At 44.9% G+C, this 25,752-nt stretch overlaps 1 protein-coding gene across 3 annotated transcripts; it reads left to right on the top strand.

Annotated features, from left to right (window-relative positions):
- The first annotated feature begins 6,516 nt into the window (after positions 1 to 6,516).
- On the top strand, positions 6,517 to 25,723 carry LOC146195075 (uncharacterized). Of its 3 annotated transcripts, XM_084597675.1 has the most exons (5): positions 6,517 to 6,960; positions 7,015 to 7,104; positions 12,656 to 12,724; positions 20,982 to 21,100; positions 21,173 to 25,723. In XM_084597675.1, the coding sequence occupies exons 2-5, from the start codon at positions 7,042 to 7,044 to the stop codon at positions 21,252 to 21,254; spliced, it is 333 nt and encodes a 110-aa protein (XP_084453801.1). In that variant the 5' UTR covers positions 6,517 to 6,960; positions 7,015 to 7,041; the 3' UTR covers positions 21,255 to 25,723. The 3 variants fall into 3 exon arrangements, with proteins under 3 accessions (XP_084453801.1, XP_084453802.1, XP_084453803.1); XM_084597676.1 differs by lacking the exon at positions 20,982 to 21,100 and having other exon boundaries at positions 6,527 to 7,104; positions 21,140 to 25,723; XM_084597677.1 differs by lacking the exons at positions 20,982 to 21,100; positions 21,173 to 25,723 and adding an exon at positions 12,837 to 14,405 and having other exon boundaries at positions 6,531 to 7,104.
- The last annotated feature ends 29 nt before the right edge of the window (positions 25,724 to 25,752 follow it).

A 25,752-nucleotide genomic window follows, 5' to 3' on the forward strand; every position in this document is an offset into this window, starting at 1 on the left:
ACGGCCAATGTGCAGGGGGTGTTCACATGTTTACACACACTTCTTTTTGATCATGACTACTAGGCGTTGGACGGGAACCTTCGGTTTCTCAAGTATAATATTACATTATCGGGAGGCGTTTACCTTGCCTAGAGATATAGAAATCATTCTTTCATAGGTATACCAAGTATATTCGTAAGCTTTCTTGACACCAGTGCCTAATAATGTTCGGCGAATTGCGGTCAGAATGTTGTCCGCGCTGCTTGATCGCATTGAAAGTGCGCAACTGTTTTATTCACTGAACAAACTAGAGTGCAAAAGCCACTTTCACACTGATGCGACAAACCCATGGACGGAAGATGCACTCATGACTAATTTATTGTCAGCGGGTGCACGCTAAATAAGACCTACTGCACGCAAATATGCACGGGCAAAGAAAAACATTTCGAAGCAGTTCGTGGTAAGCCTAGTTAGTGTGTTAGCTCTGTTGTGATGTTTATCTAAGTTTGGCTAGCTAGCATAATGCGTTTACACTTGCCCTTTGTTGGCCATCTGTAATGCAAAAATTTGGCTTTAAGTGCAGTTAAATAATTAACACTAATTAATTCGGTTCGATAACTAGCACAACTCATTTGCATTCAACCTAAGATTTCGAAAGGTCTATGACTCGGTATATGAAAGGTATACGGTTTTGATTGCATATAGCTCACTAACGCTAATATGGATCGCCAATTCAGAGCATTTAGATTCATCCTAAGCTTTTCAATGGTATGACTTGATCGTCTAGCTCAAAGTTAGGTTTTATACAAAATAAATATTTAACGCAGATTAATGAGGATCGCTAACTACCACAGTGTCATTACACTTGGCCTAAGCTTTCCAACGGTATATGACTCGATGCTGCAGTGCAAATTTGGGTTTCAAGTGCGGTTTACTAAATATCATTTAATTTGGCCCGTAGTTGGTCAAAGTAAGTGTATATTTACCAATGATCCAAACTAAAGGTTTATTACGTGACATATACTATGCTTAGCCAAGATAGCTTGAAAGTAGCGAAATAGACTAAGCGGCCGCTTTGACTTTCTCTGATCTTAAAGTTCAAAGGACCAGCCTGGGTCGTTTTCTCGTTTTGCGAAAAAAAAAAAAAGAAAGCGAAATTGACTAAGCAGCCGCTTTGACTTTCTCTGATCTTAAAGTTCAAAGCACCAGCCTGGGGGGTCGTTTTCTCGTTTTGCGAAGTTTTACCGCGGTGACAGAGTTCACGCTAAAAAAAAGCAACAACAACAAAAAAAAAAAAACAAACGGACAAAGTCAGAGGCAGTACTAGATCCTGGAGCGCAGACTTGGACCAAAAACGCGCGCTTCACTGACTGCTGCGGCCGGCCGGCGGGTACCAGGTAGAAAAAGCGTGTCGTGCGCAGAGCTCGCAGCCGCCCCGCGCTAAGAGAATTGAGGAGGAAAGCGCGGCGCGGGGGAGAGTGTCGCTACTTTCAAATTATCAAGGGGTTTTAGTGGATGGATGTTAAGAGCGTCCCCTTTGAAACTGGATGGGGACAGCCGTTACCATGCACAGTTGGTTGTATTGCAGCGCTACCGTTATTTGCTATCTGTCTATCTATAAAAATGAGCATCCTGAACAGCGCGCAAACGGGCTCGTTGCAATAGGCGAAAATTTTTCAAAGTAGCCAGAAAGTAGCCAAGTAGCCAACCCAAAATTTTTGTCGCCAGGCGGCTCAGAAAGCAGCCAATTTGGCGTAAAGTAGCCAAATCTGGCAACCCTGTGTGGGAGCGCGGACGAGACGGCGGAGCACATCATTCTCCGTTGCGCGAAACTATTGCCCCAGCCGGCAGAGGACACCACGCTACCGCGCGCACTGGGTTTTGAATCGGCCGAACGCGGACAGCACAGTGGCGCCATCCGGACGACGAAAGCCCGGCTTCGTATGTGGTGGACAATAACTAGACGCTGACGGTGTTCATAGCAGCTTTACCCTATCCCTTCTCATTTCTCTCTCTCTCAGTTTTTCTATTTCACCCGGCTAGGGCACATTACTGAGCCCACCCGATACAAAGGGTGCAGCCACAACGCATCATCATCATCATCGTACCACCTGAGCAGACGATGCAGTTTTCTCGCTTCAGAATACGGCAATCTGTTGGTGTTGTGCGTGCGTGTTAAACATGCTTCTGCGCGTCTTTTGCTTTCACGAAGGTGCAGCAGTTTATTTACGGTGTAGGTGTTTGCTCATGCGAGTCGTTCCGCACTTCTACCTGCTCGGCGACGATTGCATCGTTTTTTTTTTTGTTTTTTTTTTTCGCGTTTTGTGCGCGCGTTCTGTGCTCGCGTGTATCCCTTCTTTTTTTACTGTGTCGCCAGTGGTGAAGCGCGGTTCCCGATTGTTGTTTCCCCAGTGCCTCTCACGAAACTGCAGAGAAAAATGCCAAAGAGAAAGCGGTGGTGCACAGAGAATACTTGCTTTTTTGGCAAACGGGGCTACCGCTAAAACAAGGAGCGTACGTATTACTGCGCTATCTGATGCTACGTAAGTACGCATTCTGTACAATGGGAACGAAGCATCGATAGAAATGACGGAAGGTAAACGGCAACTGCTTTTGTTGGCGAAAAACAGTTTTAGAGCATGCAGTTATATTCACAAGGATGGAAACTTGGGCGAGTCGGTAACGGTGCTTCATATGACAGTGTGTAGCACAAAGAGTGTACACAATCAGGCGCTACAGACAGCACCTGTGTTGTGTACAATTTCTGTGTCCCTCGATTGTCCTTTTGCGCTACACATATATGTCATATAGATGCAGTTATATATTAGGCGCATGTTTCACCGTAAGCGCGGCATTTGCAACGAGCTTCCATCGCGATGAACCGGCCGCGTCTCGTGCATATTGTGTGTCTGAGAAAAAAAAAACTTCGTCAGCTTCTTCATTCAAAAGATGGTGACTTCGGCAAAACCTTGTGTGCAATCACAGGCCGCGATGTACCTTAGCCGCTGTAAGTAAAGGTTCCTCGTTTGTGCTCTGCATGCAATTCTGCCACATATGTGCCCGTGTTTGTTGTTACATATACATAATAGGAGTGTTGCGTGACTTTGTTTCCTGTGTTGTTCGCATATACAATATATAAATGAAACTGCGCGTACGTGTTTACTTGTCAGCAAGTGTACAGTGCGCAGAAAGAACCATATGTCAATAAAAATTAAGCATTTCACTTTGTTCCACAGATTACAAATATATTTTATATCAATAAATGCCTATGCTTTAATTGTTGTTAGAATAGAAATTGTGGGTTTTCCTTTGTGAGCACGGGATGTCCGGGACTAAGATGCTCAAACTTCGCAGAAGCTTTCGCAAGCAAGAAGCGTTAAATATGTCCGCCGCTTCCAGTCCAAGACAAAACACACACCCTGAAACTTGTAGTCAGCGGCTTCAGTTGTAGCTGAGGTCTGTTGCGACTTAATCAGAGCTGAAATGCAGTGCAAGCAGCCCTCTTGCCGAAGATGCGAGAGCGCGGTAGGCAGCAGACAGCGCGGCTGGTACCCACCCTTATACCAACCTTATACCCACCCAGTTTGCAGCGCTCCTGGCGGCGGCCGCCGGTATTCATCGTTCATGGTGCCACCCGACAGGCCTCGGTCGGCACACTAGCCAATATATTCTAGGCACTTATAGTTCAGGTGCGGCATGGGCACCAGCTACTTACAAACGAGTAGTAGTTTTGACATTATCCAGCCGCAATGCTTTCGGCCTGTGCTTTGTAATAAACGGCACTTGTCAGCGAGAACACGATCGAGTTCGCCAGGTTATCGGCTACGCGTACTCAGGAGACCACGACCGGCTAGCAGACACACGCATGCGGTGTGATGCATGCTGATTATAAATTTCAATCATGACCATATGCGCTTCGATCGCCGGCTGTCGCAAAAGGTGCATATATGCATTTGCACAAGACTTTCTTAATGTGATGTGCTACTTGAAAATTTTCATGTTTGGGATCATTAGTGCCGTTGATCTGAGCGGCATATACACAGGCGATAGGATTCATTCATTCATGAATATGCGATGTCTTATATGTACAAAAGCCGACCGTATGTGGTCGGCTATCTGTGAATTATATTGCCACTCCCTTCAACCAGCTCCAATTAACATATATGCCGTCAATTTTCAAACAGCATATCGCAATAAAGCGTTGACACAAACCCGCCTCGATCGATATATGTGTATGCGCACTATGCGGCAGCTGACATATGAAGCGCAAACTTCGATCACGATTATGCAAGTGCTTGTATACCTGGTAGACGTGGTTTGAAGTACGCGTTGTCGTTTCTTTAGCGAACACAGGCACCGTTCTCGTTGACAAGTGGATATAGGGTCGCTTCACTGTTTATCACAACACGCAAGCCATCGTCGCGCAAGCTGTCGTCTGCTTTCATGCAGCGGCTGCAGCTGCACTAAAGTGCTCTAGAATATTAGCTGCACCATTTCGGCACTGATCGCTAAGGGGCGCACAGTTTTGCTGAACTTATCGCTTCTCACTTCTCGCTTCTTCACGGTTCTTCAAGCTGTTTCTCGTAGTTAAAAGATAAGCATTTAAAAAGATTAGAGGATCTATAGATATTGGCATCTATAAGCTAGGCCTTCCAGACTTTACAATGGCTGGTACGTCAAGCTCCTGCCTGGACTGATGTACGTGATGTCTCTAACGGCTTCGTAACTGCTGTTTGGTGAGGCGGGCAAGCACAAAGGCTTCTGAATGAGCTCATGATATGTTACCAACCAGCATATAAGCTCTTTATTACATGTATTGAAGTGAATTAGCTGCAGATATGGTTCTTGCTGTTGAATCAGTACAAAATCAGATGAAAAAAATAAAAAAAGAAGATGGTCAGGGGAAGTTAGGAACGCTGACGCTCATTTATAGACAAAAAAAAAAAAAGGATTATAATGCCCACTCAAATTGGCATTCGGCATTACTGTTGTTGATAATATTGTATTTTTGCTACTTTTTTCTTGTAGCGATAAATAACTTAGGTTGATGCAATTCACTTCTAATGCCCTTTCCGGCGCTGTAGGTTATCTTGAATATTGTGTTTTAAAACTGCAGTTCAGTGCTAGTTTGAACTTACATTAACTTCCCTTCAAGCAGTAAAATTATATTGTTTCTTTTTCTGTGTGTGTGTGTGTGTGTGTAAAGGGGGAGGGGAATCTCCCAAGGGCGCGCAATATGTTTTTTTTTAATACACTTATGTGCTTGTTCAGCAATTTCCTTTCACAGTGCACACGCCCATTCTAACTGATTCCTCGTTTAGTAAACTCGATCATTACATAACTCTTCACATCTAAATCTGACTTTGTTTTAGGCGACAAAAGTGTGACAGTGCCGATTCGGAGCTATGTTCTACGCCATACCTCGAAAGTGAGACTTTAAGAAAAGCGCTCTGATTAGGCAACGACGGAAGCCGTTTATTTGTTATCAAGGCGAAAGTCTTTATTGGCTCATACTGTCGTGGACAAAGTGTGTCCCGCTTTGCGGCGGCTCTGATTGCCCGAAGCCGGATGACGTCATAGAGGTCTCGACCAATCAATGAACACCATTACAGTATGCACGAATACTTGCCTTATATGGCCATATGTAAATCGATGAATAATTACAAATTAATGACCAATTAGTTTCTACTAATTGAAGAATACATAGGTAATTTAAAAGGTAACTAATAAAAATAAATTGTATACTATCTTCTTAATAATTAGTTAATTATATAACGACTAACTATAATCACTTGAATTTGTGCCAGTTGCGTATAGCAGTATGCGGCACTCGGGCTTTCGCCTTTCACTACTTAAGTCGTTAAAATCCCTCGTAATTTTTCTCTGCTCACTATATCGTTTGGCGCGAGTAGCGAGTCTTCATGCACTGCATGAACAGGCTGCCCAGGCTATCAGATGTTTGCCTGTAATATGGAGGCAATCTGCGCAACGCAGTAGTAAACGTGACACCCGCTGCGTTACCTTTTAAGGTTAGAGGGCTCCTACGCACTGAACATTTGACTAATTTGTTTGCATGACAGCGTCTATGCCTTGGAAGAACATACTACACAACACAGGCCAGGGAGTAAAGCAAGAAACAGTGCTTGAGAGCTATCCGACGGTGCTCACACCTGTTTCACAGCATTGACGAGTGAATTTCGCATAACACAAACGCATTCTCCAACATAATGCGTCGCTTCGAAGCCAAAGCTGTCGTAATGTAGTTATAAATATACTGCAGCCATGTACAGTGCAAAGACAGTACGTAAAAGCTACATGTGTGCTGGCCGCTCCAGGCTTTCGCGCCGCGTGTAGCAGACGACGTGCCCGGCAAGGAAGAGTAAGGCTATAGTAAGGCTCCTCTAGAGGAACCTTAAGCAAGAGTTGACTGCAGCGCCGCTAGTTCTCGCGACCGCCACTTGGGATGTACGAGACTGTTTGTTCTATAACGCTGCGAAATCAGAGCTGCTCAATCCAAAAGCACCAAGCTCTGTTGCGAAATAGCTTGTTGGATTTTGGTTTCGGTTTCTACGCCGTTGACGCCGATAAAAATGTGTGTCCGACGCCGCCGACAAAATCTCCAGCACCATCCCGCCGCCAGTTGAAACCGGCACGGCGCACGCCTCTAATTCTAGTTCACTATAACCAATGAGGTTATAACAGTTGTAATAACCAATGAAACTTCCTCCATGCTTAAAATGTTGGTATGGAGCTGTAGACATGCTGTAGATGTGTAGATGATGGTTTCAGTTTTACTACTCCATGGGTAGCACCCAATCATCGGTCCACAACATCTAGCATACAGCGTAAATTCAAAATGGCGCGTACGTTCGCGTGGTTTTTCCTCCATGTGGTTTTCGCACATGGAAGGAAGAAATCCGACTGATTTCTCCTGTGTCTTTACCCACATGAGCCTGCTTGCGACTTTCCATGGTATACTAGGTAACTTCTTGTTTGTTAATACTTTTGCACTTGGTTTAATGTGACTTGCGCTAGTGTGACTGACCTCCGGTGACGGCCACAATGTCACGATTGCACCGGCGCTGCTCCTCGGCTCTTCGCTCAAACCACCTTGGCATTCGAAAGGTAAGTGTTGATTTTATTACTTCGGTGGTTAGCTTGCAGTCATGAGTTTTGGGATTGACATTGAAGCCGCGATGTGCAAGCGTTTGCTCGTCTTTGTGCGGAATCAGGCGCGTTGATGTCCTAGCATCGACGCGCTTGAATCCGCACAAAAATGAACAAAAGCTTGTTCTTTGTTAGTGCTACATAAATGCTTTTACGTAAGGAACTCTCCCAAACCGTCATTCAACTGACATCTGTTTGTTTGCGTGTGGTGTTTTTCTGAGTTATGTGTAGCGTTTGTATCGGCGACGCTGTGTGCAGTAGCGTTCTATATCTAAGAACGTCGGTGTTTTTGGAATTTAACTTCACCTGTGTTTGGAATGCTCTGCTGCCTTTGATCTTTTTTTCCCTGTCTCAAGCCTAGGATCACGTAAATTCCTAAGCAGCTTGCCTCTGTACTCCATGTTGTCACGTAGGAGAGTGATGGAGCAACACAGAAACGAAATTGAACAAATCTGAACGGCGTGTGAAAATTTAGGAAGCAAGCTCAAAACAAGCTACCATGCTCTTAGGTCTGGCGACAAATTTAGCCGTTCCATGCACGAGTACCGTGTGTATGCATGTGTTATTGATTTCGAAGAGGCAGTTTGTGGCCAGAGTGTCTCGATTTGCAGCTATTTTGCAGTTTCGGCATGTGGTTTAAAAAAGTAAACAAAAATGATTTTTAGAAGGAATTACACTTGAGCAAAGCCTTCATATTATTATTCCGCATTTTATTCATTAAACTTGGTGATCATAAGTTAAGAGAGACAGTGTGTGTTATAACATACCAGAGCTGAAAGAGGTCTTTGTTGATACGTAGGGCATTTTGCTTGTGTGCTACTAGATCCCTGGCAGCCCGCGGTCTCTGTATTCATATTCTATCCGCATTCATTCTTGTGCTGTCAGTCAGTAATATAGCCCAGTCAGTAATATTTGGGTCATTTCATATGCTCATTGATTGACGAAAATTTTTATTTCTCTTCCACTTTCAGCCCCTATAAGTGGTATGCACTGGTGCTCACGTGGCGCCAAACTACACTGCCGGCCGCCATACTTGTGGTGCACGCAGCAGTGGAACCTTTTCGCTAGCATGCTTTCCTCTCTCGGCGCATTCAGATTGCCTTTTGGAATTCGCGAGCCCGGAAGATTCGGCCGGTCATCTCCGTGGGTGACAGCGGCAAGAAACTACATAGCAAATAAACGCCATTTCGGATGGACAGCTGCGCTGCTTAGTTCTGCTCGAGCCGAGCTAGATCTAGAAACAGGTCCAAAGAAGCTGTGGGCTGACTCGATACGCAGATAATGGTCAGGGGCAGCAGCACTTTATTATTTCTTTATTTAAAAACATACTGCCAGCATGAGTGTCACGCTTTAGGCAGGAGCAGGCATACAATGCATACATAGTATCAGAGAAGAGAATAAAAAAATTAAATACATGTAGCCATAACTAATCATCATCAATACAACTCAACGCTAGACCAGCAAATTGAAAACTAGAAAAAAGAATGTAAAGCGAAACATGTTGCAACAAAAAAGCTTGAATGCTACCAACCCGACGCCACTATTTGAGTGCAATGCAGCAAATGCATTCAAATATTCAGGACAGCGTGTGACAAAATGAAGATACACTTGTGCATTGGAAAACATCAGCAGGTAGGGTATTCCACTGGGGACTTGTTCTAGGAAAGAATGATTCTTTAAAAATGTTGGTTTTGCATGAGTATTCTTTAACCTTTTTAGCGTGATAGGAACATGTTGTGTGCGTGGGTTAGCGGTTTCAATTTGAAGCGATTTATCAATTCCCAATCGGTCATGATAAAGCAAGTAAAAAAGCTTCATTCTTTCCCGGTAGCATCTTGAGGCCTGGCTTTCCAAGTTGGCATCTAGTAAGAGTTGCGTTGAAGATGTGCGCCATTTATATGCATTGTAAATGAATCTTACTATTTACGTTGTACTTTGAAAGCGTTATTGTTACCACACTAGAGAAATGTAAATGTTTTTTTTTTTTACGCAAAGTTTGCTGTCCACTGTCGCAATTAATAGTAGCTCATTAAGGCACCAAATTAGTCTAAGTGCATGTTCGTGGTACCTTTTTGAGCTGTGCGCCGTGTGTGTTAAGAGAAGTCGACACGCGAGTGTGCTGCCGATGCTTGGTAGTTAGTGCTTCATCCCTGTCGTGTCTGTCTTTCGTGTTGCCATCTGTAAAACAAAGTGTATGTACAGTGCAGTAATTGAGATAAACTGACTGTAGGCCGAACTTGGCGGCGAGCTTGCATTATCGCCCTGGCACAAGAATAGATACCAAATATATGTGCACGCAAAAAAAAAAGAAGTAAATGCAGCGTGTCCGCAACATCTCCAGGAAACAGCACATGTTCCAAGGACTCGATCATTTCAAAGTTCGAAACAGGAAGAAGTCACATATTTTATACGTACAGCTTTTGGGTAACTTAATTATTGCCCATCCTGCGCCTATCACGGATGCACCTCGTCCAAAACGTTCGCGAGCTATGTGTAGGTTCTATATGCAGGAGAGATCTAAATTAAGGGTCGCAGTTACATTGTCTAGAGCAATGGAAGAGCACCATAGACCTGCTGCAGAACCACATTACGCTTTGTGGATTTACGGAGCGGCTAGTGTCACCATTGTCTGAGCTTCCTTTCCGGAATAGAGGGAAACCTAATTCCACGAACAACGTTTGTCGCTGCACCATTTTCCTTTACCTCGGCTTTAGCAGCGCTAACCAGCGCATGCGCCTACTCTAAGTGGCATTTCTTAAAACACATTTTCACAAACCTATCGAGTGCGGCAATTACAGGCCCGATTTCCGATGCATGCGGAATCTAAGTGACAACATGAATGTGGCACGCAATCCACTGTAACATGATGAAAGCAGGCTTTAGGTGCAGTACTGGCAGTAGTTCGTCTGCTACGTGCACCGCAAAAATGGCCGCTGCCGGCGTAGTTGGGCGCCATGTGGGCGCAGTGCATACCACCTATATGTTCTGCCCTCTCAGCCCTTATAAGAAGTGCAAAGTTTTACAAAGTAACACTTGCAAACAAGGATGTATCGAAACAGGTTTTAAAGGTTTGTGGTTTCGATTTCCGCGCTGCCGCCTGGAAGACCTCCTTAGGTTTGTTGCCACAGATTAAAACCGGCACGGCGTGCACCTCTACTCTCAATTGTTGCCGTTTTGCAAAATGGAAGTGCAATTATTTAGTATGCAGCCATTTCTAAACCCAAAGGTTGCACCAGAGTGAAGGCTCATAGATATACAGCTAGGTGAATTACTTAAAATTTATTTTTGTGAAGTCCAGAAGCATTTTTTATCCGGAACTTTAAGCCTTTTTCTATGTGTTATATCACGGTTTTTATTTGGTGAATGAGCTGTAAAAAATCTGTTTAGACGACCACCGATTCATCAATACCTTTGGAAAGAATTAACAGCTGTCAGTGAAATAGTAAAGGTAACTGAATCTGCAGGATGTTCAGTTTGCAAATTATAACAGGTGTGCATGAAGCTGTTCAGAATGTGCATCTACATGTAGCACTACTAATAGGCTGCTGGGTTGGACTGCACGCCCTGCTTTGTGGTCTTGAAACAATAACCCTCTGTTGTCCACTAGGAGTCTTTCAGAGAACTAGGACACTGAACGTGCGCCGTGTGTGCTCGCACATTTGCCTACACATGCATGTACATTTATATCACTAAGCTCCTTGTTTGTCCTTATCACTGAATCAGTAAAATGCTGGTCACATGTCTACTGCTTATGATTCAACCCAGGTGTCCACAGCCTAGTGGCAGGACAATGGTGTGCCAGTAATTCAGTTACAGAAGCTATGCGTTAGTTGTGTTTCTCGCCATAGTAAGGCTATATAAGCCTGATCACACCCTTATCAAGTGGTCGAATTATTCAACGCAGGGTCAACAAAAGGAAATTCTAAACCTGGTGTTGTCTCGCCCATAATATGTGTGCTTGAGTAAATGTGTATCTGTACTTAGATTTTTTTGCTTGGGGCCCATCAGGCAGAATTATCTGCCTTTTGCTCCAGGCTCCAGGGTTTTTGATAATCTGATGAATAAAATTCCATTAGCAATTCCAAATGGAAAAGACGAAAGCAGACACAAATCCTGCATGTCTAGCAAAGCAGCTGCGATTGGATTTCAGTAAGAATGGCAAGTGGGGCTTGTTGTTTAGCCATTTTTAATGGTGGTGAATGGCACGAGAAGGAGCAGGGCAAAAGAGAAGTGCACATGACAAGCTCTGTCATGTGCACTTTTTCTTCGTCCTTGTCTTTCACGAACTGTTCGCCACCATTTCATTTCACTTCATTTGCTCGACAGCAGACTGCTTGAGCGTTCTAGAAGCGTGATTGGGTCTGTACACAAATTGTAATTTGACTGTGAGCAAAACATTCCTGCACTTCTTAGGTTATGTTTGCAAAGAAGAATCTTTCTTCTCTGAGCATAGCAGCATTGACAGTAGCGAAAGGGAGGAGGTCAGCGTAGAGTAAAGAATGGATTGGGAACGCTTAGAGAGAGAGAAGGAAGAAAGAATTCGGAGCTGAATTGTCGACATTCAGGTTTTAGTGCACTCTTGGGGCCATAGTAAACGGTCACTTATGTGTAGGGGCTAGGTCTTTCGGTTCTTCTTTTTCTTTTTTTTTTTTAAATTTGGCAGTCTTTCTTTGGTGCTTTATGTCAGAGGGCTATTCTTTTATTGAATATTCTCTATGGATGGATCGGCTCTTCTTTTTTTTTTTGGTAATATATATTCATATTTGTATGCAGTCAAAAGTTGTTTGCAGTTTATTTTTGTATCTTTGTCAGCTGAAGCAATCAATACACCATTAGCTCACTAGTGGTAGCTAATTAATAGTAGAGTACTTGTCACTGTGGTTAATTACAGATGTTTTTTCACCAGTGAGAAAAGTCAACAGGAGTTAATTGAAGTGTTGAAGTGGAACTTGATTTCTGAAAGTTGGGTTTCCTCATTATTGCTGGACTGTTAGGAAGAGCGCGGTCACTTGCACGTGCTGCATGTTTTCAGCAGCTATGGTACTGACATATAAGCACTTCATTAGCCAGAACATGAAACCTTTTCACGACATTTATCACGGTTTCAAGTGACACAAACATAATTAACCAAAATAGGTGCTTGAACCTTGTTATGATAGTAAACTGCATTTGGGGATGTGGCTTCCTATCTTATGGAGTGGAGTGATCCTTGAAAAAGCGCGTCTGCGCTTGTCTAATGAAAGGGTACTGTCCTGACACATCACTGGCTTCTGCTCATTATTAATCGTCTCTCAGTTTAGCCGCTTAACTGCAGTTTGCAACATAAAATAGACTTTTTGAGAGCTGGAAATGTATTGCTGCAATCAGAATTGGCATATTTTAATATTTGCTCTTTGCTTTTCTAGTTGAAACAAAAGAAGTGCTATACCTACTTTCCGTATCATTCTATCATATAGTCATTTATTTTGAAGCCGTTTTTAATAACTTTCATTCCTTGCTTTGCTTTCAGGACTACGCGGAAATCCAGGGCTGTTTGGACAGTGCTGTCAGGTGTTGCATTCGTTTATTGCATCCCCAGGTAAGTGTGGCTTCAAGTATTTAAGATTGGAGAGACGCTCTTCAAGTGACGGTCCTGCCAAAAGACGAAGCGTTGACTAAGAAGAATGTTTAATGTTCCATCACTTAAACAGCCAGAGAAGCATACCCCAGAAAGAAAGGCAACACATTGACACAGCAGGGGTCTCGACGGCGACTCTATGGCGGACCTGACTGCCGTTTTTGTACACTCCGAAGTCCAGAGGGAAAATGGGTATAGGCTCAAAGAATATGCATTGGCCCGTGCGGTCTTGACCATACTTGCATAAGTGAGTCACTCTCCAGCGTCGGTAAACCTCCTTGCACTAGCCGGTGGCGATGACTCTGTGCTCCGAGCGCTGCGACTCACAAACGTTTGCAAAAAGACGCACACACTTACAAAGGCCTGTAATGCTGAAACATGTCAGAACACGACAGCAGGAGAAATCGTTGAGCAGAGGGCTGTGCCTTGCTGAAATGGCTCAAAATGTTCCATCGTACTGGCTGATGATGAATCCGCGGCCGTCGTGTCGGTGATCCCACATGACAGCGGCGAAAACGTAACACTTGCTATGCATTGGGCAGAAGGAGCCATGGCCTGCTGGTGTGCTACTTGCTCTCAAGCCTCCATGGGAGTGGTGCTGTCTGGAATGGTTGCTTCTGTAGGAGGCTGCGGCCAGAGATTTGCAAAAGTGGTGAAGTTTTTAGGTAAGCGAGACCTCTGCCATAGGCTTCCTTGTCATTCAGATTCACCAGACACTAGTTTAAAGGGGCACTACTGCTCCTGGATACAAGTATAAAAATATTGGCATATTCTGGTAGCTCTCATCGTTGGGGGAGTAAAGATGGAAGAACTGTGAATTTAGGGCAGGAATTTATATCTTTGATTGGTCGAGAATATCAGGTATCCTTTCATTGTGGCTAACATGAGGACCTAAAGTAAATATACTACACTTTATGGTGATGTCATAGTATCATATAGAGTTATTTGTGTTCATATCAACTTAAGAAGGAAGACTTTTCTCTCTTTAAATAAATACAGCTACTTTTGTTCTTTTCTTGCTTTGCTTCTAAAATGCTTTCAAAACAAAATTCTCATAACTAAGGACACTGTTAAACTTTTAGCGGCCCTGGCATCGGGAGTGTTAATATAGGCTTCTGCCTGTAGCAACAGTCCTGATGCCAGGGCTGCTATCTGTGGTAGATACCATGTTTAGTTCATTTATTCATTATAGTTTTAACAAAATCTGGTCATCCTGTTTATTGGCACATTCTGCATCGATCTAGGCTGTGGTGCAGTTTTTATAGAGTTGCATAGAGTTATTGTCATGTTGTTGATGTCAGTGTGGGGAAAGAAATAGTTGAAAAAGTCAGTAGACTGTCCCTTCAACATCAGTATTGTGCTGGTAAAGAAAAGATGCAGGCAAGTTTGCCGGCCTAAGAAGCCCAAAAACACATCTTTCAGACGATGCTGATGCGACATAAGGAAAAAAAGGTAGCAAAATTGTCGGATGGAACTTTATTGTGAAACAGGGTTTCATGGCAACAATGCGCTCACAAATGTCTTTCAGCCCTTTGCGAAGTGTGAAGCTACTGGCATCGCCTCATTTTAACTAGTTTTTCTTTTCTCTCTACAGCTGCGCTCTTCGATTACTGGTAAAAAAAAAAAAAAGAGGACTCTGGAGTCATTCACGATACAGCCATGAACGACTGTAACCTCTTTTTTTTTACCATACGGCTGCAAGCACCATGAAAAGAAATGTTAACGGCGAAGCGCACCGACACTGCGTAGTTCGCACTTATCTGTGTTTTCGCTGTAAACGCGTAAGTGAGCTTGCTATGAATGAAGCAACGTAACCCATGTTCAGATCTAGAAGTCCTCTGCTTGTAATAAAAGCACGCAGTGATAATGAAGCAAAGAAAAGGGGGACCTACAGCAAGAAACATCGGCATGCAAGTACACCTGTGCTAACAATGGTTGATCCATTCCGGAATAGGAATACACTCCGGAATAGGAATAGGCAGCCACTTTTCGATGGTGGCGAAAAGCAAGGTGCCCGTGTAGTGTGCGATGTCAGTGCACGTTTAAGAACCCCAGTTGGTCGAAATTTCCGGAGTCCTCCACTACGGTGTCTCTCATAGCCTGAGTCGCTTTGGGACATTAAACCCTACAAACCAACCAATCATTGAACTTGATCTGCATTCAACGCAATGCTGCAGTTCAGTGAGGATCGAAAGTGTTCGTATGACAGAGGCACGAGCTCATCTGACTAAAATCCTGGTTCTTTAACAATTAAAATACCATACCAGTTCACAAACTATAGAAAAATGAAACAAGTGCGACATTAAAATACCAAAGAACATTGGTACATTTATGATGCATTCCTCTCTCCGATGAATGGAGCAAATAGCATGGAATGACGTTTGCTCGCTTACTGGCCAGTCATTTGTAAGTAGCCATGAATCCAAATCCAATCGCTTCTCAATTTCTCACCCATCATATATTCACAACATTTGGTTTTGGCTTTTGGCCCTCTTCAAGCTATCGGACGGCGGGCAGTTGGTTAGCTGCTCATTAGTTTTCATCACTTCTAAATCTACTATTTTATGCGGACTGCTGATTTACGACGCCAACGAGGATGAGACCGTGGAAACAAAAGGAACATGGTTTCATTTCCTTCAGCCGGTTGCCGAATCTTTCTTTGTGTGGGTGCTAGATGCGTGTTGATTTTAATGCAATCTGCGATAATGTGTTGAAGGAAAGACACACATTTATGAGAAGGTTGAGCGTGGGCAGACAGATCATTGGCGCTTAATGTTTATTCGATTGAGGGCACGCTGAGGAAAATACGCTATTTAGAGTTGGATCTCAGCTAACACGTGTAAGAAGCAATACCACTTTTCTGCCGATTGGTTTCAAAAAATGTGCGCGGCGCATCCAGCAGTTTTTTGTTTGTTTGTTTGTTTGTTTAAATTGCTGTTCATGAGCCGCGGCCTAGAAAAAGGATTTTCAATATAGGATCCAGTTCAGTGTGAAGGCGAGACTAGAAACATCCGCTGTTATCAGGTTGTTCTATGCAGTCTCGCGTTTTTGCGACCACTGCTGAAATATGTCTACGAGCCCATGATCTGAGGAATCGATAGGCTGTGAAATTTCCCGAAGTGATACGACGCCATGGTGGCTGACCGATGACCGCCCGGCATCGCACAGCATGCGACCAAGATGGCATTTCGCCAGTGAAATGCGGCCAGAGGCCGAATTACGCTTCGATCACATCACAGAAACTCAGACTATAGTTGGCTCCTATAGATCGATACTGACCAGCGGACCAGTCGATAGGAGGGGGGTTTATTCACAGGTTTGTGATGACCAGAGCGGAAATGATCGCGTGACTTTGGGATCAGCAACCGAATGCCAAGTGCTAGCAAACTGGCATTTGCATTGCTTTATGCGCACTCACGGAGGGCCCACTGGCGACTAATAAGTTAGCAAATTTTTCCGATATGTGACAGCTAATCGTTTTTGGGAACACTTTGCTGTCACCTGTAAGAAATATTGTATTTGTCAGAAACGATGAAAGAGGAGTAAATTACGGATTAGCAACCATGCAAGCAGTCGTAGCTAAAAAGGAAAACAACTTTCCCACATGTGGACTGTCCTAGTTTGCATGTGTAAAGAAGGAAGGGCTGGTTACTGTCTTTCGTAAAGTGACTGCCTTGGTCAAGGAGTTGTCCTGAGTACGTCCTTTGAGCTAGGGCTACAACATTCCTGTTAAAGCATGTTTTTATTTTTTTTTTGCAACGGTGTTTCTCTAAATTAAATTATGGCAAAGTAATAGCTCCCTAGAATATTTCACTCTGCAAGACAAACACAACATTTTTTTCTTCGCCGCAGAGCTGGTTTTTATAATTAAAGAAGTCTTCTTTTTAGGCCCTTGGCAGTTTCAAGATTTCTGCCTTCCCTGGTTTCTCAGTGGGTAGACCGCTGAACACCAAGGACGCGGGCTCAATTCTGGCTGTAGTGACGGCTTTTTGATGGAGGCAAAGGCGCCTATATACTGTGCAATGCTGTGCATGTCAAGAAAACCCAGGCTGCCGAAATTTTCGGAGCCCTCTACTGTGGCATCCTTCATAGCCCGAGCCCATATGAAAGTTACACCGTAAATATCAAACCATGTAGATTTTCTACTGTGACTTAAGGCTGCAGCAGAATCGAAGGGAATAATGAGAGGGCAAATTTAAATTCTTTATTTCAACACAAAGGGTGATCAGGTCACATTTACTGGGGACAAGAGCACATAGGGCAAAACCATGAATATTACCAATGAAACCACTCGGGCACTGGTCAGAGGAGACCATTTTCATCTTGCCATTGTCCTTTTCCTCTCAATGCTCACAATACCAAGTTGTAATTATGAAGTGATTTTATACTGGAAGCAGTCACAAAGTGCTGAAGAAAGAGAAGTCACTTACTTGATGTTAGTGATGACCATGCCTCTGGGCGGAAAAATTTAATCTTTGATGCTGCACCTTGCAGTCGAGAATAGCATTAGACAAACATTCTGGGTGCACTTCAGTGTTACTTTCTTCCAGAAGGTATTCTCCACTCAGTGCACATTTTGCAATATCTCTATTAGTAATACCAATCAGGAGGAAATGATTAAAAGTGAACAGCCCTGCATTGTGAGACAGCGAGTGATCACATTGAAAAAGACGAATATATACATTTAGCTAATACCCTTAACAAACAAAAGTTTAAATTGATTATGTTAAAACAATGAACACAAAACCGACATCATAGTTTTCCTACACAGAGCCGATTTTTCAATCTGCCTTTAAGTAAAAAATAAGTTATAGTCTGTTTACACTTTTCTTGTGACCTTGCTGAGAGCTTGCTGAATGGCACTGGCTGGTGTTCCTCCCACTCTTTTGTTGTCTTTCGTTACCCAAAGCATTTTGGCAGGGTGTCCTCGGCTCTTTACTTCTGGAAGCTTTAGAATGCACTCATCTTTAACAACAGGTTCTTTCCTTTTTTCTTGCAAAGAAACTTTTTCAGCATTTTCTTCCGACTCACTATGATGTGAAGCACTTTGTATGTCATCTGCTTGCTGTACGCCATGTGATGTATGACTTTCTATGTTGTCTTCCTCTGGCTGTGAAGCATCATCTTGTGGGATGTTTTCCACCTAAGTCGTGCTTAATTTTGAACAGTGGACCTCTTCTATGGTTTCGCCCTTTAGCCAAGCTGCATTCAAGTCTTCAAGTACCCTGAGGCGCTTCGCAAATACGTCAGGGCGGCTATCATCAATGTTGTCGGCAACAGCCTTCAATGTCTTCATTGCGAAATTGTACAGTTGGTTGCAATTCATCTTTCCGAAGCTTGGCCCTGGCATTGAAAGAATCTCAATTTCAGGAGCGCTGATGTCATCATTCGTGACTTCTGCACTCAACTGACCAAAACCTACTTGATATGGTTCGAACCAACGCTTGTTGACTGCTCTCTCCAGAATAGATTCAGTGTAATATTTGATGGAAACAGCTAAGAAACGATGGCACAGCAAGAAGTCGTGCAGCTGTATGTTTGGTCCTGCTTGCAAATTTCATGCATAGTCCCGCTGCTTTCTGAGTAAATGCTATATTTTTCTGGCCATGTTTTCTTCACTTCTGCATCACTCTGTTCCATTTTCTGCACCTCTTGTCTGATTAAAGAGCATTATATGGGGTCAAAAATTTTGTGCACTACTTCTTCACAGCGTTTGAGCTGTCATACGAGTGAGAACAGCATGTCTTCAGGAGTGCAGTAGCATGGCATGACTTCTGCTGCATGGTATATGCCAAATTTAAGAGTTTATTTAGAGCTTTGTACATTTTCGCCGCAGGTGAACTCCCTATCACAAATGTGGCTTACCCATATCTCAGGGATATTCTTCCAGTTGTTGAAACCTTCCTATGCTTTAGAGCTTGCATATTTTTCAAACTTCATATTTGCTTCTTCAAATTTTTGTTGTGGTGTAGGAGCATGCAACATTTCACTGAAGCTAGCCACCATGCGATCTCTCTGATCAGCCGACATTTGACTAGCTGCTGCCCTCGAAGGCCTTAACCGCATGAAACTGGTAGCGTTGAACAGAAGGCATACTGGGAAATGAGCTGCTGATGGCACTAATAGCTGTGAAATCCTTGTCGACTACAACCACTTTTGTTTGTTCAGGGCTAGGATTTTAATCCACAGTGATTTCAAGAAGTTTTGCGATGTTGTGATATTGCTCTGAAGCAACAAATGCGTACGCAATGACTTGGCTTCTTCCACACCCATCTCTTGCACTGAAAACACAAACAGTATTCAGCTTCTTTGTTCTGTACGTAACAGCACCTCTGGAAGGAAGGAACTGAGTGCCTGCTGCATGTGAGGCGTCTGAACAAGCAGGATCTGGAGTTGCTTGTTTTTGTCAGTGACGACAATTTTTGCTGTGTGTGTTTTTCTTCTATTGTCAGTTTCTTACATGAGCTGCTGAACTTCATTTCTGTCTTGAAGGCTTTGCCTGAAGTTGTGCAGGTCTTTTTTAATCAATGATTTCCTGCAGTGTGAAATGAAACAAGGTGACACCAGCATTAGAAAAGTGGGTTTCAAATTTTCCTAGTAAATCAGACGATACTGATGCACTGCACTTGGTAAGATATGCATATATTCAATTCTTGGAGTTTGAGAGTGAAATGTCAGCACACTCAACTACAACGTTGCGACAATGAGCAATCCGACACAAATTGGTGGGATTCACTGACTGGCATCAAGAGTCTAAGCAAAATTTTTCTCAACAGTTTTTTCATTCAGGTTTCCCGCAATCACGCTGGGAAGTATATTAAGCTCCATGAGGGGTAGCACAAGCTCCTTGGCTGCATCCTTCAGACGGCAGCACTTTGGAGATGATTTCATAATTTCTGGGCTCTCTTCATGGTTGTGATTCATGTTGAGTTTCATTATCTTGAGTTCTTCGGTTGCACAGCATGTGGTAGCAGTTATTGTTGCTGGGCAATTGTTTTTCATCATCCTGTAGATGAAATGTACGAATTTACATGCTGCATGTAAAAATGACAAAGAAAAGACGGCTAGCTGCCTCCAGACACTTGCCTTTGATTAGGTTGAATCCCACTTTCTCCGTATCTCTGTTTTCCACCATGCCTGCAGACATACGTAGCATTAGCATATTTCAGCTGAGGCCCCAGTTGTTCCAGGCCAGTGCTTAGGCGCGCGTTGACAACTGCAACCATTCTCGTCACTTTGGTACCAAACAAAACATTGCTTATTACTTGAAATTAGAGCAATTTTCTTTCTACTTCTGCAAGACTGCTAAATCTAGCATGTAGTTGAGTCATTATCACCTCACTTGTGGCAACAAAAGCTCCAGACAAACGTAGAGACCACGAGGGAACTGAAGGTATGTATGCCCGCAGAAGCGAGCAAAGTCAGTCACAGCCGGTCTCGAGGGGGAGCGTGCTACTTCTTACGGCCATCGCAATGGAGTCTGTTTCAACCTTCCGCCGCACCTCAATGGGGTCGCCACCTCCTCACTGCTCAGCATCTGCTACCGCCGTTGCAGTGCATGGAAAGCGCGTATAATGCGTGTTCGCAACCTACTCCGCCCGCATAAATTGCAACCTCCAAGTCCTCACATTTCAATCCTTATAGTTCGCACGAAGGCTGCATAATCAGTGTCTAATATTTGCGATCTATGAGGTATAAAATGCAGATAATTTTGGTGCGAGCGCACTTTCCTCAGTGTGACTGCATGGTGGTCACATGAGCCACCGGATATACTGGCAGAGCATTGGGCAGCCACAATTTCAGCCGCAGTCTTTAAGTTGCATATGCATTACGTTCAGAGCATATCACTTGGCTGTAGCTTGTATGATACGTTTTCTCTTATGAAATCAGCAGTGAATCCGACAAGATCGGCGGCAGATGCCTCCTCCCAGATTACAATAAGCAGCATGGTGGCGGCATGGAGATTTGGCAGTTTGTTTGGCTGGCCTCAGGAAGGCGAAAGAACTTGGCTGATATCAAACTTTCTTCAGTAAGGCTCGAGATGTTGACAGCGCCAAGTGTGAAGCAGATGGGTGTCTGGGGACATGAAGGCACAAATCAAAACAGAACTCTTTATTGGGTCATAAATATCAGATGCCTACTCATTTATCTTTGTGTTCTACATTTCTTGTAGTCGACGCATAGTGATGGGAGACATTATTTTTACTCTTCTTGGCAGGCATCCTGCACGTTTTCATCTTTTCACAGAGTAATTGGTTGTCATTTCCCTCCATCTGCACCCCCACCTAATGACGTCTCTGGGTACAGTAGAACCCTGCTACAGCAAGGCTGGATGCAGTAAGTGTATATTGCAGTTCCATTTTGCATTTTATATAGATGATGTTCTCGAGCACCTCTTGTGGATCGCAGCTGTAATGACATGGCCACTACTACCTGGGTGACTGAACGCAAGCAGCCCACGTCTCCACCAGATGCTGCGCCAGCCATCTGAGGTATGCCAACGAGTCGTGTACCTTAAGAGTCCAGGCTGCAGTGTAGGGGCCATCTGAGATGCTGCCGTTGACCGGCACCTTGATTTGGGGCCAACCAGAACCACTGCTGACGCCTAGCCGCACCTCTCTGCCGGACGCACCACCATCCAGAAGGATACAAACACATGAGTGGACTTTTCTTTTGTAGACTATCTTGCTTGTTTGTTGTGCATGTAATTTTTTTTCTTTCTCTCACTTCAGCTTGCGTTGTTCTTATTTCTGTGTTTTTAGACTGTTTTCTTTTTCCTTTTTTTTCAAGTGCCGCTACATCGTGTTTAAATTTCTTACCGGCAGTCACTCGCATCTCACAGATGACTACTTTTTGTTAATGTTGTTGGGACTTGGTTAGCGACGCCATCGGCTCCTCCGGTGTTGGTGCCGTGCTCGAAGAAGCGAGAGGCTCAGTTGAGAGGAGAAGAGGAACAGACTTTATACAAGAGGCTGCATGTTCCAGGTTCATAGAGAGAGCTCACATAAGATGGAGCTCTGTATATCTAGCGAAAAAGTTCCCCAGGTCCCCACACAGAGTCCATAGGCACGCACGTTACATGACGTAACTGCGGGAGAGAGTCCAGAGGAACGCCCAGGGTCAAAGGGCAGCTTGGTGGGGGTAAAATTTATGATCGCGGCGGAAGCGGCCGCTCCTCGGAGGTGGTATCCGAAACCATTGGAAAGGGCTGCGCCGCCGGCTCCTTCCGTTCCGCTTCACGGCAAATGGCCCCGGAGTTGTGTCTCGGCCATGGCGCGAAGTGACGAAAACAGAGCAGTTAGACAGCACAGCGTAAACGCAGTTCTTAAGATAGGCGCCAACTGCTCTGTGTGTTTCTCTTTTTGGGCGGAGAAGGCGCAGACAGTCATAAATTCCCGATACACTTCGAAACAAGGACCGAAGAAAATGCGTGGCACAGGAAGTCGTTCACTGTGGCCTCTTGGAAAGGCACTTGGCCAGATGTCCCGTTGAAGCCGCCATCCGGACGCAACAGCACCCCCGCCGCTAGACACTGCATCAGGAGGTCGCGCAGTTTGGCGCTGCTCGGCTGACTTGATGCGTTGACTCGAAGGCTCGAACGAGTGGTCGGCTTCGCTTTTCTCCGAATCTCTGGTTCTCTCTGCTGCATGGTGTCCTCCTCTCAGCACTCAGCGGCACCCGTCGCTTGGAACTTGTGTACGCTTGGCGCGCTTAGCAAGACTGCCTTTGCCAAACACACCCAGCACAGTAAGCACCCCGTGAAAACCACTCGAAACGCCAGATCTTCAAGAAAACAATCGTTTCTGCTAATATGCTATATAAAAAAAACGAACCAGAGTGCCCGACAAGTGTAAAAGCCCAAAGAAGACCTCCCACAAGGGCGCCTTTACACCACGACGCCATCTGATTATGCAGTTCGACTAAATGAATGTCTAAAATGCAAGAGCATATCAGGCAGGCGAAGGGGACAGCTCATTGTACTAGGAGCGTTGCATTATTCCCTTCTATATCTAGCTGTTTCGATTTACGGTGACTTCGAGGCTCCCCCGAGGTTTCGCACACCTTTTGACAACCTGCACACATTCCCTAGTGCGCATTAAACATAGTGGCACTGCATTAAAACTCACAGCGCGCTTATTCGACTGCATGCGGTACATACCATTCTGAAATCATAAATGTCTATGAATACAATGCATTCGGTTACACCGATGCATAACAAGATAGGAAAGGGGTTGAATTGATTTCAGAATGCTCGACTGAGACCGTCAGCATTGGTATGCAGCTTTCCTTTCTTGTATCGCACTTCGAAGTTGTGCTTCTGAAGAGCTAAACTAAGTAAGCGGCCGTTCTTTGAGGATATGCTTTGCAGCCATGTTAAGGGGCAGTGGTCAGTCTCTATAGTAAACTTTGACCCGGCAACGTAGCAGGCGAGCTTCTGTACAGCCCAAATGAGGCATGCACACTCCTTTTCTGATTTGCTGTATGCTTCTTCTCTAGTGCACAATTTGCGACTAATGTACAGAATGGGTGGCTCTTGCCCATTCGAGTCGGTCTGACAAAGCACGGCTCCCAAACCTCGGTCGCTGGCATCGCACTGAGTGACAAAAGGCTTCGAAAAATGGGCGCTGTGAGAACAGGTCTTTGACTCAACACCCTTTTCAAACTTTCAAACGTGGTCTCTTTCTTGGCGTCCCACTGAATGATCACGGGCTCTGTTTTAAGCAGGCAATCTGTCAAGGGACTTGCAATCTCAGAATGTTGCCTGACGTAATGCTGGTAATAACCAGTAAGCCCTAGAAAAGCCCTTATTTCTGTCTTAGTCTTCGGACGACGATAGTCTGCCACGGCAGCTATTTGTAGTTCAGATGGTCGGCGTCTACCCCTTCCAACGCTACGCCCCAGGTAGGTGACTTCCGCGCAGCCCAAGTGACATTTCTCAGCTCTTACCGTGAGCCCTGCCGCCATCAACCTCTCCATTACCTTATGCAGGCGATCTATATGATCCTCCCACGTGTTTGAAAAGATCGCTACATCATCTAGGTAAGGAAGAGTGAACTTCTCCAGTCCGTGTAGAACCCTGTCCATTAGGCGAGAAAAACAGTAAGGGGCATTCTTCAGCCCAAAGCTGAGCATCACTGGTCGGAATGTTCCTAACGGGGAAATAAAATCCGCGTAGCGACTGGCACGCTCAGTAAGCGGAACTTGCCAGTATTCGCGAACAAGGTCTAAGGTTGAAATATACTTAGCCTGGGATACTGTCTCAACCCTTTCTTCGATGTTCGGTATAGGGTACGTCTAATCGGCTGTTACCGAGTTTAAATGCCGGTAATCTATGCAAGGCCTTGGATCTTTGCCAGGGACTTCAACTAAAATCAGTGGCGACGTGAAATCGCTTTCGGTTGGAATTATCACCCCTAATTCACACATCTGGCGGATTTCAGTCTTCATAATTTCCCTCTGCTTGAGAGAAACCCAGTACGCCTTGCATCGAATCTGCTTATCATCTGTCAACTCGATATCATGTTCTACCAAGTTTGTTTTGCCTGGTCTGTCTGAGAAGACGAGAGAGAAATCCTGGACTACTTGTTCTAAGTCGCTCTTTTGACTTTCGCTTAAACCGGGCTCTGCCTCGATCTTGGCCAGCAGGACACTGTCTGCCGCAGTGGTTCCCGTCATGACAGGCGGAATCTCGGGGGTTTCCTCCTCTGGGAGGTCAAGTGCCAGATTCACCACCGCCTCTCGCTGAATGTAAGGCTTCATGAGGTTACTGTGGTACACTCTAGAGTGCTTTCTTCCAAGCTTCACCTCATAATTGATGTCAGAAAGCTTGGACACCACTTTGGCTGGCCCTTCCCATGGAATATCGAGCTTTGTCTTTTTCGAAGGGCATAGCAACATGACTTCATCGCCCTCTGAAATTTCACCTGCGAGCTGTCCTATCATAGCGTGCCTTGGCAAGCGTCTGCGCCGCTTTCATATTGCTTTCCACTATCTCTCGGGTCTTTCCCAGGCGTTCCAGCAATTGCAACAAGTAAGAGACTACGTCAGGATTCTCGCCTTGACCCTCCCACGATTCCCGCAACAATCGTAGCGGACCCCTCAAGTTACGCCCGTACACAAGCTCTGCCGGACTGAAACCTGTGCTCCCGTGAGGAGCCGATTTGAGGGCAAACATTGCCACAGGAATGCAACTTTCCCAATCACTTTTTTCTTCAAAACAAAGAGCCCTTAAAATTCGCTTCAAGACGGAGTGCATTCGCTTAACCGGATTCGACTGCGGATGGTGAACCGAGCTATGCACAACCTTGATTCCACATCGCTCAAAGAACGTCGTCATAAGACAACTAGTGAACACGCTTCCGTTGTCACTTTGGATCTCTGCCTCTGCTGGGAGTCCGATCCGCGAGAAAATAGCCAGTAAAGCATCCACGACGCATGCCGAAGTTAGCTCTTTCAAGGGGATCGCTTCTGGAAAATTAGTGGCTACGCACAGCGCGGTCAAGACGTAGTGGCAACCTGATTCCGACATTGGTAGCGGTCCAACGATGTCAATAACTAGCTGCCGGAATGGCTCAGTAATTATCGGAACCAATTTCATCAGTGCCTTCCACTTGTCAGTGGACTTCCCAATTCTTTGGCATGTGTCACAAGAGCGAACGTAGTCCTCCTTCAGGCATCCGGCGGTATCGGCTGTCGCGGATTCCATCAGCGGCTCTGAGAGCGGACGGACGTGACTTTCGCTCGCTCCGAGCCCCGTTACGCGATCTCTGGACCGCGCCGCCCCCAAAATCGGGCCTCCCGGGACGCCGCGCGCCTGCAAGGCGAGCCCCGCGTTCCCAGCCGTTTCTCCATCCCGTCATCTTCGTCGCCTGAGTTTGCCTCGGGTTCCAGACGCTGCCAGCTCTTTTTCGACACCAGCATCCACATCCCGCAGCGTAATGACAGATGCTGCGTCGCCGCTACTGCCATCTTATTTATTTATTTATTTA

Source organism: Amblyomma maculatum, chromosome 3 (assembly GCF_055883805.1).
Source record: "Amblyomma maculatum isolate TAMU_Amacu chromosome 3, ASM5588380v1, whole genome shotgun sequence".
NCBI classification, from domain to species: Eukaryota; Metazoa; Arthropoda; class Arachnida; order Ixodida; family Ixodidae; genus Amblyomma; species Amblyomma maculatum.